The sequence below is a fragment of the Microtus pennsylvanicus genome, chromosome 6, assembly GCF_037038515.1.
Source record: "Microtus pennsylvanicus isolate mMicPen1 chromosome 6, mMicPen1.hap1, whole genome shotgun sequence".
NCBI lineage: Eukaryota > Metazoa > Chordata > Mammalia > Rodentia > Cricetidae > Microtus > Microtus pennsylvanicus.
This window is the reverse complement of record NC_134584.1, coordinates 88304405-88318162: the sequence shown is the minus strand read 5'-3', so window position 1 is coordinate 88318162 and position 13758 is coordinate 88304405. Positions and strand designations below refer to the sequence as shown.

Here is a 13758-nt window from a genome sequence, read left to right as displayed (position 1 = left end):
GCTTTTTAAAAAATAAGATACATTTCTTCTGTTTCTTTAAAAAATATCAGTGGGGAGTTCCTGAAGGGCTCTGGCTCTATCATGCCATTTCCATAAACTTGCCTTAAAAAAGGCAAGTTACCTGTTTAGAATACTTTGTGAATCTTGTTGGGCTTCATAACTAGACAAATGAAGGCTGACAAATGTCTGGACAGATGTGGTTTATTCTAGCATCTGTGGAGACTTTTAGGGAGTGTGAAGCCCCTTTAGAGCCGTCACCCAGGTAGAGCAAAGCACCGAGCCTGCAGTCACTCCACAGCGCGACCATTAACAGGCTCATCTGTGTGTGCTCAACAACCTAAGCATGAACTGCTTCACATAAATTGCAATACTGGCATTTGAGCTTTCTTGGATTCCTTCAGAACTTTCTTTTTTCAACAGTGAACTGCTTTACTAAACTGACACCCATTTGAAATAGAAAACAACGCCAGGAGAAAAATAAAACGGCAGCTCACGGGCACAGTGTTTTCCCAGCATCAACAAATCCCTAGGGTTGGTTCCCAGGCCGAGTGAGGAGGGGAAAACTCCCGGAAAGCCTAGCTCTGAGTTCCACTGCGGAACAGGGCCACATTTTCTCCCACCAGCTAAAAGAGCAGGAGTGAAGGGATAGATGTGTACCTTTAAGGCTGACCATGCACCACTGCTGAACAGCCCATGCATGGATTGTCAGGAAACATTTCACACTGCATGTTACGCTCATGGACACAGGATCTATGCCTTTGACCAAGCACAGTGAACACAGAACCAACAGTTTCAAATAACATCACGGGAAAAACTAAACAAATGAGGGTGGGGAGAGTGTGTAGTTATCAAATACAAACAGATCATCCAGTCAGAAGCCTTACCCTTGCAGGGACCAAAACACAGGTGGGAGGTAGTCGCTTCCAGACTGTCCGCTTAGACGTTACACCTTTGGAGGGATTATGGTCACCCCTACCCCTCATCTGCCCCCCTCTCAGATGAAATGTCAAAATGCCCATTCTCAATAGTTTCCCCCGTGCCTGGGCGGCAAAACTGTGGTAGTCACTGGGGCTGAAATCCACTTCATTCTCCGCCACAGTTGTGTTGGAACTGTTCAAAGAATCTTGTACTTGGGCCCTACGGTTGGGTTGTCTAGAATGGGCTCTTCTCTAATCCAGGGGTGGCACTGGTCCTGCTGGAGCATATGATGGGATACTAGAGCATGTGCTGGGAGAAGAGTTTTTACTCTGGAAGAACATTTTCCTTCTTTTCTTCCTGATGCTGACACCACACTCATCTGAGTCTCTGGATGCATTAGAGTTTTTCATAATTTACCCATCAACCTGTTCAGCTACTGGGAAGCTGGAATATGAGAGCCATAGACAAATTCTTGCAGCTCTTTTGTCTTTTGCTGTTTTTCTAAGTTTATGTGGTGCCCATCCCCTTGTGTGAAGGCTGCTATGCTGCCACTGTTATTATGACTCTGGCCTCCCTGGTTTCTCATGCACACGTTTAGTCTGAGGCAGGGCTCTGACAGTCTGGCTGCATACTACGGTGCTGTTCCGGCTCTTCCTAGTTTGAATGGGGTGCACCTTTGCTGCTAGGGCTCGTTCCACACTGGGCTGCCTCTTAGACTTTTATGTGGCATCTATTTAATATTCCTGTTCACGGGGGGGGGGGGCTTATATACAAATGCAGTCTTTAAGATTTGGGTGAAAAGTTGAATGTATTCAGGTTTTCAACAAATGTTTAATGAAAGCATTGGAAGCTTATTAAAGATGTCATCAAGATGATCTCATATTTTGATTTTTAAAGGCTGAAATATCTCTTCTTAAGCCTTAAATAAAATGGAAGGAAGTTTGGAAACACCATGCTTCTAACAATGCTCTGGAAATGCAGTTGAATTTGATATGCAGGCAGGAGTTTCCAGCAGACGCTGATTGTACAATAAACTTAGCACGGAGAATCTGCCAGTGTGACGGAGCAGCTTTAAATCAGGTTTAAGGCTTGCCGTGCCCCAATACATGCGCTAATATTTCAGTCAGCCTTGAGTGCAGCTGTTAAAACATGTGGGCTCTGTATATCAAATGGGACTTCTAAATTTCATGAGTTCTGTGTTCTGAGTCTCAGGACTATTTTGCTTTTCTAATTAGAAAGCAGACATTGCTTCTGATAGATGAACATCAAGATTTATTGATCATCCCAAAATATCTTCCAGAACAATAAATTTTGCATTTCATAATTTAAGAAGTTGATGCACAGTCACTGATTTTGAGCACTTTCAAGCAGCAGAAGAAAGCGCCAAAACCTCGAACATGGGACAGGAAGCTGGGGCTCACTCAGAAAGTAGATCTGCAAGTGGCGTCTGTTTCGACCAGACAGCAGTTTCTCGCAGCTTTGCTCAGCTAATCAGAAAAATTAATTCTTAAGGATACGAGTGTTTACTTTCTTCTGAATTTTAACAAGTCTTAAATATTTCAAGGGCTTTTCCTCTCTGTCATTCTTTAATTTCTCTTCCCTACCCATCAACCACCAGAACTTATTCTCCTCCATGGGCTTCATGACTCTTTTTCTGGCTCAAGTTTTGTGAGTGGTTTCCTCAGGACCATCTCTTACTAACTTCTCCTCACACACTGTCTGATTTGCAAGGCTGGATCGTACCATTATTCCCAGGCTTGCTGACTGACACACACACAGAGTCCTATACATGTTCTAAGAGCAGCCACACCTCGAGCTGGTCAGAGCTGTGTGGGACTCTTCAGTCTGCACACACACTTACTTGCTATCAGTTGATTTGCATTGGGCTACACATCCTATATGACAAATTTGATGACCTAGAAGAAACTCAGGAGGACTGATCAGAAAAAAATGATCCTTGCTGGGATTGGAGCCCAAGCAAGTGGGCCACATTGTGACATCTAAGAAGAAAATACTTTAATAAGATTTAAACACTTAATCTACTTGCATAAGTAAATTTGGCAGCAAATTCCATTTTCCAAATGAATTAAATAAAAACATTCAGGACTGTTAAGTTCAGTGTTATGAACTTGAGCAAAGACTGTTTCCAGATACATTTGTCAGTTCAAAAACAGAATTTTTTGACTTTCAACTCTGCTTTTACAAGGTTAACAGTCCTAAATTTAACTATTTAACCATTTTTATGTTTATTATTTGCAATTATGTGTAGGTATGTATGCCTGCCTGTGGCACGTGCATGTGAGGGCAGCTGACACACTGTTGAACACTTCTGTTTTTAACAGGTGCTCAGAAACTGTTTGATACGTTGTGTCTTTAGCATAATACCAAACCACAGTCATGTTTACGAGGTAAAAACTAAGAGTTTTGAACAGAATTATTAATAATGCAGCTTCTGAAGTTAAATATCAGGGTTCACTTTGTGTTTTTTGGTGTGCGCCGCACATCTTCTGTTTTTAGTGCATCCTCGCACTACCTCGTAAGTCTCAGTAAAGTTTGCTTTAATGGCTGGAAGGTGAGAATTCAGTCTAAAGAAGCAGAGTTTTGATGGAATATTTGATCACAAAACATGCAGTACTGAATTTTCAACTCATAAACTATTTCTATGGTTCAGTGAAGATCATAGGAGCTGGCACAAACGGTGAAAACTGGGGTTTCACTTGATTCCAATCACTGCCTACCATTCGACTGCCGCTGACATGCAAAGGTCTAATACCAGCAAACAGAATACAGCATCTACCTCGCTAACACATCAGTTCACCCATCACTGGCTGCCTGGGCTAGTTAGCTTCAACACAAAAGGCACAGCCATCACCTCTGCTTCCTGCACCCCTTCTAGCTAACCAGACACGAGTCCCCATTGCTTGGTTTGACTTCCCCTTCCAGCAGCAAGCTCATCACAACCTTCATCAGATAGCTGCAGGTTCCTCGTTTTCCCAGTGGGGGCGTGTTGTAGAAGGAGGTCATATCATCCTACAAAGGAAGAGAATAAACAAGGCCTTGGGATTGACAGGTGAAATCAGCAGCTGCCTACGAAGCAAACAGATTTGCAGAAAGATTTCCTCATGGAAATTACGAGCTTTCCTCACTTCGCTTTCATTTTCCCAAGGTGTCTTCTCAGCACATAAAACAAAAGCAGACGTTTTTAGTAGCCTTCTCTTTGCTAGTAATTTTTATTTACTCAGGGAACCCTTTCACAGATGAGCATACCATATTAAGCAGAGAGCCCAGAAGGGACTACATTAGACAGTACACAGCCCCAGTGATGCCCGTTCTACACTCCCATCTTCCTCTGAATTTATTTTACAGCCTTCTGGAATCAGTGGTTCCTCCCTGGCAACACACATTTTAATTGTCAGCGATATAAAAAAAATGATCTCATCTCAGATTTCTTTTTCTTCTTTTGTCAGAACTTCATAGCTCAATTGACTAGCAATTAGCTAAAATGTAATATTAATTCCTCAAGTAAGTCTGACTGACTCTCAGCATTCTAATTTTGTACTCTGTAGATGTGTTTGGGACATGAGATGGTAAGATTAGAGAGCATTTTAACAGCCGAGACAACGAGACATTCTCCAGAACGCTGTCCTCTCCACTTACTTGTTTTTCCGTTCCCTTGAGCCGACTCTCGTCCTTTTGGAACTCGTGAAATGCTTCTTTGACCAGTCTGTCTAGATCTACTTTGTCTTGAAATTCTAGTTCAGGGTTTCTTTCCAGCACAATGGACACGACCATTAGTAACTAGAAGAGACAGATGTCAAAAGCCAGTGACATGAACTGCAACGGTGACACAGTCTGGACAGGGTGTCCTCACTGACCTGATGGGCAGTGCTCTGCAGATGAAGATTAGCAGCACATGTTCTGTTTAGAACATACATGTTTATCACAGTATCCCTGAAGCCACAGAACATGCATGTTTATCACAGTATCCCTGAAGCCACAGAACACGCATGTTTATCACAGTATCCCTGAAGCCACAGAACATGCATGGCCACAGAGAGGTCTTTTTAGTAACTGCTGGTGTTTTGAAGATGACATTTTGGGGATGGAGAGAAAGCTGCTGGTGTACAAAAGAGCCCCATACAGCGGAGAGCTCAGTTGGTGAAGAGCTTGCCTTCATCAACCTATTTGGCTGCATCTTAATTTATTCACAGAAGTACTGCTCATTTTGAGATTCTATTTTTGATTATGTCTAAGTGTGTGTGTGTGTGTGTGTGTGTGTGTGTGTGCAGTATATGCAAGTGAGTGCCGTGCCCACAGAGGTCAGGAGAGAAGAGGGCACTGGATCCCCTGGAGCTAGAGTTACAGGCAATTATGAGTCACCTGATGCGGATGCTGGGGACCAAACTTCGGCCCTCCTGGAAAAGCAGCAAGACTCTTAATTACTGAGCCATCTTTCCAAGCCCTTATAATTTTCAGGTTTTTTGAGAGAGGGTCTCTTTACATAGTCCTGGCTGTCCTGGAACTCACAGTGATTCACCTGCCTCTGCCTCCCAAGTGCTAGGATTAAAGGTCTGAGCCACCACAACTGGTTTATAATGCTCAGGTTAGATAACAAACGTCCATGTCCAGACTGTAGCTAGCTGTATATGTGGCAATCGGTAAGGAAGAGCCTTCTGATAAACCTTATGCTTTGTACACTAACCAGGAAAACTCCCTAGTTCTAACTTTAAGAATCTTACTGGGATCTTACTAGGTGCATTTTATCTAAATGCTGAGAGGCAGAACCTGGAGCCACTCTAGTAAAATCCAGGGGCCACAATGTGGTGGACCCATGGGCAGGGCAGGCTAAAGCTAGGGTTTTGACAGTTTCAGACAGAGAATACGGAATTGTGTTGCAGTTCTAAAGGAAATTTCTTCAGCCAGGGGAAAGGCACCAGAGTCATGAGAGGTCAACAACAACAACAAAAAGCCCTAAATCTACTATCTGCCCTGGATATGCAAAGCTAAAGACAGCATACAGAACACATCCTTCCACCTCTGCCTTTCCATACCCCCGTCTCTGCATCACTCCTTCTACCTGCTCCTATTCCACATCCTGGGCCATCAAAGATGAGACTGAATGTCACTCAGGTTTGACTGCAGCTCCAGAGATAATGGGCTCAGCAGGGGCCAAATTTACCTTCTTATTTATTGATAGCTTCTATGTAAATAAGACATATGACTTACTTGCAAGAATATAATGTGTGAGAGAGACATTGCCAGAGAAAGAGGCAGGGAGAGGACTGCCATGTACTGACTTCTCCACTCCAGGAACTCACCACACAAGGTTTTGTGGGACGAAAGGGCGAGTGTGTAAACGCGTGTGCCCGGGCGCACGTACTTCAGCACTCTACACAATGTCTTCTCTCCATAGGCAGACGTTTGGAAAAACATCTTTCAAAAAACTAGCAGCAGTGATCTCCTGCTCCCCATAATTCTCTGGATTGTTGCAACACCCTACAACAGTAGCTATTATTCCTAGAAGTAGGAAAAGCTAACAACTAACTGGAAAGAAATGGTCTCTCCCTCTGCTGCTACGGCACTGCTGATGTGCTGAGTGCAGCTGGGTGGTGGTAGGTTTGGATTTTCCACTTAAGGGAGTTTAAGGTACTTGAACCATAGGACAAGGGACTTGATCCAGGTGAGGGATGTCTGTCTTCTTGATGACTCTTCCAGAGAAGCTGACATGTGATGGACAAAGCTCTTGGTCTCAGGGGGAGAGGGTAGCTTTCCTATATTAGTCTTCAGTGAGCAGACAGAAAGCAAGCCTTCAGTGATCTATATTTTTGTTTATAATACAAACCTCTACAATGATCTGTCTGTACTTCGGCTGGTCAATGTTTCCCAATATGTCTTCAACAAGGAGAGAAAAATTCATCTCATACATAGTCATATCCGACAAGGTTGGTTGCTGGAAAAGAAAAAGCCTCCACATTAACATGCTGAATGTTATCCTCTGTGTATTGTTTAATAGAGGAACTTCATTTTCTAATCAATAACCTTTCCAGTTTCTATAAAACTGGAGACAGCATTTTCATCCCTGTGACTAAATCTTATATATGTCAAACTAGTGATTCCAGCCAGCTGACTATTGTGATAAATTAAGCCTCCCACTTTTAGTAGTTATCATCATTATGTTAATAATTTTAGGAGAAAGAACTGTATTAAAAATCCATCCCATAAATAAAAGTAACAGCTCAAAATTGATACTATGATTAGAGTGCACACTGCATCCAGAATTAACATGAGGAGTTGTGCTTGCTGTTGGACTTTAGGATGTAAGCCACTGCTACTGAATTTATAGAATTTCTGTTTTTTTTTTTTTGGCCAAGCTTCCATCAGAAAAATATTACAAATAAGCAAAAATTATGTGCAGAAATCACAGAAAACAGAAAAAAGACAAAACTAAATGAATCTTTCGCTTTGCCTTTTCTTTAGAACAAATCAACAGTCTTTTATTCACTGAGGCCACCCAGTCCCATCCAGACTGGAGCATGGACAGCATATTGGCCAACCGTGACTGTCAACTTGAGTGGACTGAGAAACAGAGTATTACTGAGGCACGCGCTTGGTTGTACCTGTGAGGATGTTTCTATAAAAGTTTGAGTAAGGAAGACCCAGCCTAAATGTAGGTGGCAAGAGCTGGAGTCTGAACAAAAGGGAAAAAGCCTATGCTGCACTGGCACCCTTCTCTCTCTGCTCCTTGGTTACCACCCTAACCCAACCGTTCTCCCTGTCACCCTTCCCCTGCCACAGCGGACTGTCTTCCTCTGAACCATCAGCTACAATAGACCCTTCCTTTCCTTGTTGCTCTGGGCCAGGTACTTGTTGACGAGAAAAGTAAATGTAAGAGAGAGCATCCCTTAAGGACGGGAGGGAGAATGACGAGGAAAGTGAACACAACAGGGAGCAGCCCTCAGCACAGGAGGGAGAGCCCTGATGATAGGCTGGTGTACCAGAAAGCAGAGAAGGGCAGTGTTATCCCAAAAGATGCAGAGAGGACAAGGCCGACTTGTTTTATTTCAGTGGTTTATAGTGAAGGTAGCCATAGCTTTAAAACAAAGTACATCTATTTGATCCTTAGACTGGGACTGAGGAAGTCCTTCTTCTTGACTTAAGGTGACGGAAAGGTCTTCAGTCTGGTGTGATAATGCCTCAGTCCAACATTCAGTACGACTCCTAACCTGATATACAGTTACAAGCAGTACCTGACCTGGGAAATCTGAAGCTTGGCTGCCAGGACAGTTGGCTGCTGTGAGTGCCTAGATGTCTAATAATAGGGTCAATGTGGTTATAGAAGGAAAGAAAGATTCTTTTCTGGTTTTGTATTAACTTCTTCTTTTTTTTTTTTTTTTTTTTGGTTTTTCGAGACAGGATTTCTCTGTAGCTTTGGAGCCTGTCCTGGAACTAGCTCTTGTAGACCAGGCTGGTTTCGAACTCACAGAGATCCGCTTGCCTCTGCCTCCCGAGTGCTGGGATTAAAGGCGTGCGCCACCTTGTTAGAAAGGCAGCCTAGCTCCTAGGCACTGGTGATAGTTACTCACAGAAGAGATATCAAGCTTGGCTTATTTTCTGCTTTTCTGCAAGGACTTACAGTAGAGCAGAGAGGTAAAGAGAAAAAGCCCAGACGCCAGCCCATCAGTGTCCATTTCTTGCTGAGTGCGGGACCCTGGGGAAAATCATCCCACTGTGTGGTTTCCTCATCCTGAATTGCATGGAATAATAAAGCACCTTTCTTGAAGTATGGGCGAGATGGAGAGCTAGACTTTGCCCCTGTGTGATCTGGTTAAGAGCATCAGAACCCTCACAGCCCAGTAAAGAATTAACTCCATGGATGATGAACAAACAAGAGTGAAGAAAGCTGATCATGTCTAATTCAGTAAATCAACTAGAAAATGCACCAACAAAATTATAGGAATTAGTAAACATCTTTAAATAATAGCCTTCAACGCAAATAGTCTCAACTTCCAATAAAGAGACACAAACTAGATAGATGACTGAACTTAAAAACTGGACCTATTTGTTGCCCCCAAGAAACACACCTCACTGGTAAAGATACCCACCAACTCAGAGTCAATGAATGGAGTCAATCTATTAGGTGCACAACAGCTAGAAATGAGCTGAAGTAACTTATGATAGCTGAGAAATTAGACTCAAATAAAAATAAAAAAGAGGAGATAAATAAGGTCATTACAGTAATACTAATAAAGGGAACAATCCATCAAAAACCTGTAACAGTTGTAAATATTTATGTCCCAAATGTTGGGACTCCCAATTCCATAAATAAATACTAACAAACCCAACACACGTCCTAATATAATAGTGTGTAATGTCGGCACCAACTCTCATCTTTAGATAGGTAGTGCTAGGGGACCTCAGAGCTCACGATAGCTAGTTTTAATTGTCAGCCTGACCTTGGAGTCTCAGTGAAGGACTTTTCTACATTAAGTCAGCCTGTAGGCATGTCTGTGTGTGTGGGGGGGAGCTATCTTGGCTGATGGGAAGACTTGTCCGCTGTGGGTAACACCGTTCCCTGCACTGGGGATGCTGGAATGTATATGAGATGAAAAGAGAACAGAATGCTAGCATGCACACAGTGATTCACGGCTCTGCTCTCTACGACGGAGAGAATGTGATCACCTGCTTTCAGTCCCTGCCACTTGCCTGCCCTGCAATGACGGCCACAGCCTGCAGCTGTGAGCCAAATACACCTTCCTCTCTTTAGCTACTCTTGTTTATCAGAGCAGCACGAAGTGAAACCAAGAGAGATTAAACTACAACAGAGATCAAATAAAAGATATGTCAGAACATCCACCCAACAGAATGCATAGTTTTCTCAGCAGCTTATGAAACTTGCTAAAAACCAGATCACATTCTAGGCCACAAGTCAAGTCTTACCAAATACAAAAGAATGAAAATAACTTCTTGTGTCTTATCACACCAAACTGCACTAAAACTAGAAATCAGCAGCAAGAAGAACTATAGAAACTGCACGAACATGGAGAGAATGAACAACACCTGAATGACCAGATGTTTGTTGAGGAAATCAAGGGGAAAATTATAAATTTCTAGACTCAAATGAAAAAGAAAGTACAATTTAGCAGAACCTTTGAGACACAGGTCAGGCAGTTCTAAAGAAGAAAGGTTACACGACACTTACATGAAGGGGTGGTTGGAGAGGTGGCTCAGTGGTTAAGAACACATATTGTTCTTCCAGAGGAACTGAGCTCCACTCCCAGCACCATGTCAGGTGGCTCACAGCCAGCACCAATGGCAATCTGGCACCTCTGGCCTCTGTGGGCACCCACACTCATGTGTACATACCCACCACACAGGCCTTTAATGCAGATCTTTCAAGCTTGGAAAAGACACGCCTTTAATTCCCAATCTTGAGGTTCTTTAAATTTGTCTTTCATCTTTCCCTTATGGTACTATCTCTTTAACTTCTAAAAATGACTTTCTTTCACTAAATACTTCTATTTATTTGAATGTATTAATTTACATAAGTAGGTATTTTAATTTATGTTTGTTAGGGATAGGGTTAGTTCAAAATGTCTAGCAGTTATGGATTCTTCTGTGTAGATCCAGATGTGTTTTTAAGTTAACCTACACTGTGATTATTCCAAGCACACTACCAGTGTGCTTACCTTGTTATGACTTGTCTCCTCTCACAGGCTGTTGACTATGAATCAGGATCAGATGTTTAATTTGAGGAGAGTGACGGGCAGTGTGTGCATACTTCATCGCTCTGTTCTTAATTTACTACTAAAGCCTGCCTAGTCCTTCATGTTTCATAAAGGATAATGTGAGTGCTCTAATTAGGAAAATGTAGCCCATTCCTTCCCAGCTCATGGGCTACTGCACCTTGACCTAACATCTTTAAGGCTGTTCTTTGGCTTACTGTTATTTCTCTTTAGGGTTTGATAAAGATACAGTATATAGGCTGGGGGAAGGCACATTCCTTAGTCTAGGTGTTGAGGCTGGAAAACACATTCCTTAGTCTAGGTGTTGAGGCTGGAAGACACATTCCTTAGTCTAGGTGTTGAGGCTGGGGGAAGACACATTCCTTAGTCTAGGTGTTGAGGCTGGAAGACACATTCCTTAGTCTAGGTGTTGAGGCTGGAAAACACATTCCTTAGTCTAGGTGTTGAGGCTGGAAGACACATTCTTTAGTCTAGGTGTTGAGGCTGGAAGACACATTCCTTAGTCTAGGTGTTGAGGCTGGAAGACACATTCCTTAGTCTAGGTGTTGGGGCTGGAAGACACATTCCTTAGTCTAGGTGTTGAGGCTGGAAGGCACATTCCTTAGTCTAGGTGTTGAGGCTGGGGGAAGACACATTCCTTAGTCTAGGTGTTGAGGCTGGGGGAAGACACATTCCTTAGTCTAGGTGTTGAGGCTGGAAGGCACATTCCTTAGTCTAGGTATTGAGGCTGGAAAACACACCTCTAACCTGGTCTGCACCTTCTGCTGGAAGCCTATAATAAGGACATGGAAGAAGAAAGTTTTTGATCTTTGCCTGCTTACTCTCACCTTGCTGGCAAGTCCATCCCTTCACTGGCATTAGAGCCTACTTCTTTGGGATTCTAGCAATGCTGAAGATTCAGCCTTGTAGACTAAATGATTTTTTTTGAACTTTCCATTCACAGCCAGCCATTGTTAGATTAGCTGGACTTCTGCCATTAAGTCTTTCTAAAAAAAAATCCCAGTTATACACATACATACATACATACATACATACACACATATACATACGCATGCAGAGACATATTCTTTAAGTTCTGTTACCCTAGAGAAATCTGATAAATACAATATACATAGTGAAAAATAAGAAAAATAAATAAATAAAAGATTTCAAATAAATGACCTAATTATGCACCACATGGTTAGAAAAAAACAATATTCTAAATCCCAAAGTAACATATGGAAATAAATAATACAGAGCAGGGCAGAAATTAATGAACAGAGACTAAAAGAGCAATACTTAGAATAACTCTGGTCTATAACAATCAATGAACCTGAAGCAGCAAAAGTCCCCATTGAAAAGTGCAGGAATGGATGGATTCACTGTCAAATTCTCCTAAACCTTTAAGTAAAACCTAATGCCAATGCTTCTCAAATCATTTCATAAAATAGATTTTTCTTATTTTCAAATTCATTCCAGGAAGCTGGCATTGCTCTCATAGCTCCATTAGATAAAGATACAACAGAAATAAGAAAACTGTCATAACATTTGCATCAAAATTGATGAAACTAGGAAGGTTTTGTTAGGCCAGACTCAGAAAGACAAATTTTGAATTACTTCTCTCATATAGAGAACCTAGATTTAAATGTGTGTGTGTGTGTGTGTATGCGCGCGCGTGCGCGTGGGCAGGTGCCACAAAAATAAGAAGCAGATTATGAGAAAGGAGAAAGAGATCTTAAGAGACGGGGAAGTGGGGAGGGTAACAGAATACATGTAATAAGAAAGCAGAAGGCGGGAAGAAAGGGAGCCATCTTGAGGGGTAAGGGTATACAGGGAGTGTAGTTGAGGAGCAGAACTAAGACATGCACCAAGATACTGTGATGAAACTCATTACTTTGTATATTAACCTAAAAAATAACTAAAACAAAAAGACAAAGAAAATGAATCAAACCAGAAATTATTATATTAAGAGATGTAAGACTGACTTAGACAGACCTCATGTTTTCTTTTACACACAAAGCCAGGTGAACTATACTGTGTGTGTGTATCTACATAATGTACACACATCATATATAATAAAACTGGAAAGTGGATCATGAGAGGGGAGAAAGAAATCTTGAGCAAGCGAGGAAAGGGAAGGTGTAATAGATTAAAAGCAGAAGAAGGGACTATCTGGAGAAGGAAGGGGATTAGCCAGAGGGGGAAGCAGGCATGGAAGAGGGCAGTGGGGGAGGAAAATGAATGAGAACAAAGTATGAAAATCCAATAATAAAACTCAGTGCTCTGTATCCTAACTTTAAAAATTGATAAAAAAGGAAGGAAGGAAGGAAAGAAAGAAAGAAAGAAAGAAGGAAGGGAGAAAATGAAGGTTACCAAAACTAAATGCCACTTGAGTTTGTAAAACAAAACACTACATAATATATATGTACATATTTTTAATGCAAAGAGAGTCTGCTAAACATAACTGAAGCTATCACAGAATCAAATGGAACACGATAGGGGCAGTGGGGCGGGTGGTGGGGCAGAGACACTGCACTGCCAATGAGGGCAGGGAGGAGCAGCATCGGGGCTGACAGCAGAGGCGCTGCCATGGCTGTCAGGAGACAGGCTGGCCAGAGCAGCAGCCACACGGCAGCTGAGGAAGGCTAGAGCAACCAACTTTTGTTTTGTTTTGTTTTTCAAGACAGGGTTTCTCTGTAGCTTGGGAGCCTATCCTGAACTAGCTCTTGTAGACCAGGCTGGCCTCGAACTCACAGAGATTCACCTGCCTCTGCCTCCCAAGTGCTGGAATTAAAGGCATGCACCACCGTCTGGCTTTAGAGCAACCAACTTTTGAATTCAGTTTTTGAGTAAGAAATAGACTTGTGACTTAATTCAAACTTTGAATGGCTAAGGGGTTTCATTGCCGAGTCCACAGCAGATCCTAGAACCTCCTCCTGAGAAGAACACTACCAATTTCTTGTGAGTTGTTCCACACTCTTGCGTCTATACAAGCAAAATACATATTGGTACATCTGAGACTGTTCCTTTTCATATAAAGAGCTACCTCAAAATTAATGTGGTTAAAGTTTCAATACTAGAAGCAGATACAGTACTCTATTTCTGCTTCTGCATAAGA

The 13758-nt window shown here is 42.2% G+C and overlaps 1 protein-coding gene across 8 annotated transcripts in view; it reads right to left on the bottom strand.

Annotated features, from left to right (window-relative positions):
* Positions 1–2167: 2167 nt before the first annotated feature.
* Positions 2168–13758, bottom strand: part of Phkb (phosphorylase kinase regulatory subunit beta) — a 174183-nt gene continuing 162592 nt past the window's right edge. For all 8 annotated transcript variants that reach the window (XM_075976785.1, XM_075976787.1, XM_075976790.1 and 5 more), the window contains 3 exons: positions 6761–6868; positions 4576–4716; positions 2168–3948 (listed from right to left, as the gene is read on the bottom strand). In XM_075976785.1, coding sequence (XP_075832900.1) covers positions 3811–3948; positions 4576–4716; positions 6761–6868 — 387 coding nt within the window. In that variant the 3' untranslated portion in view covers positions 2168–3810. The remainder of the gene's footprint in view (positions 3949–4575; positions 4717–6760; positions 6869–13758) is intronic.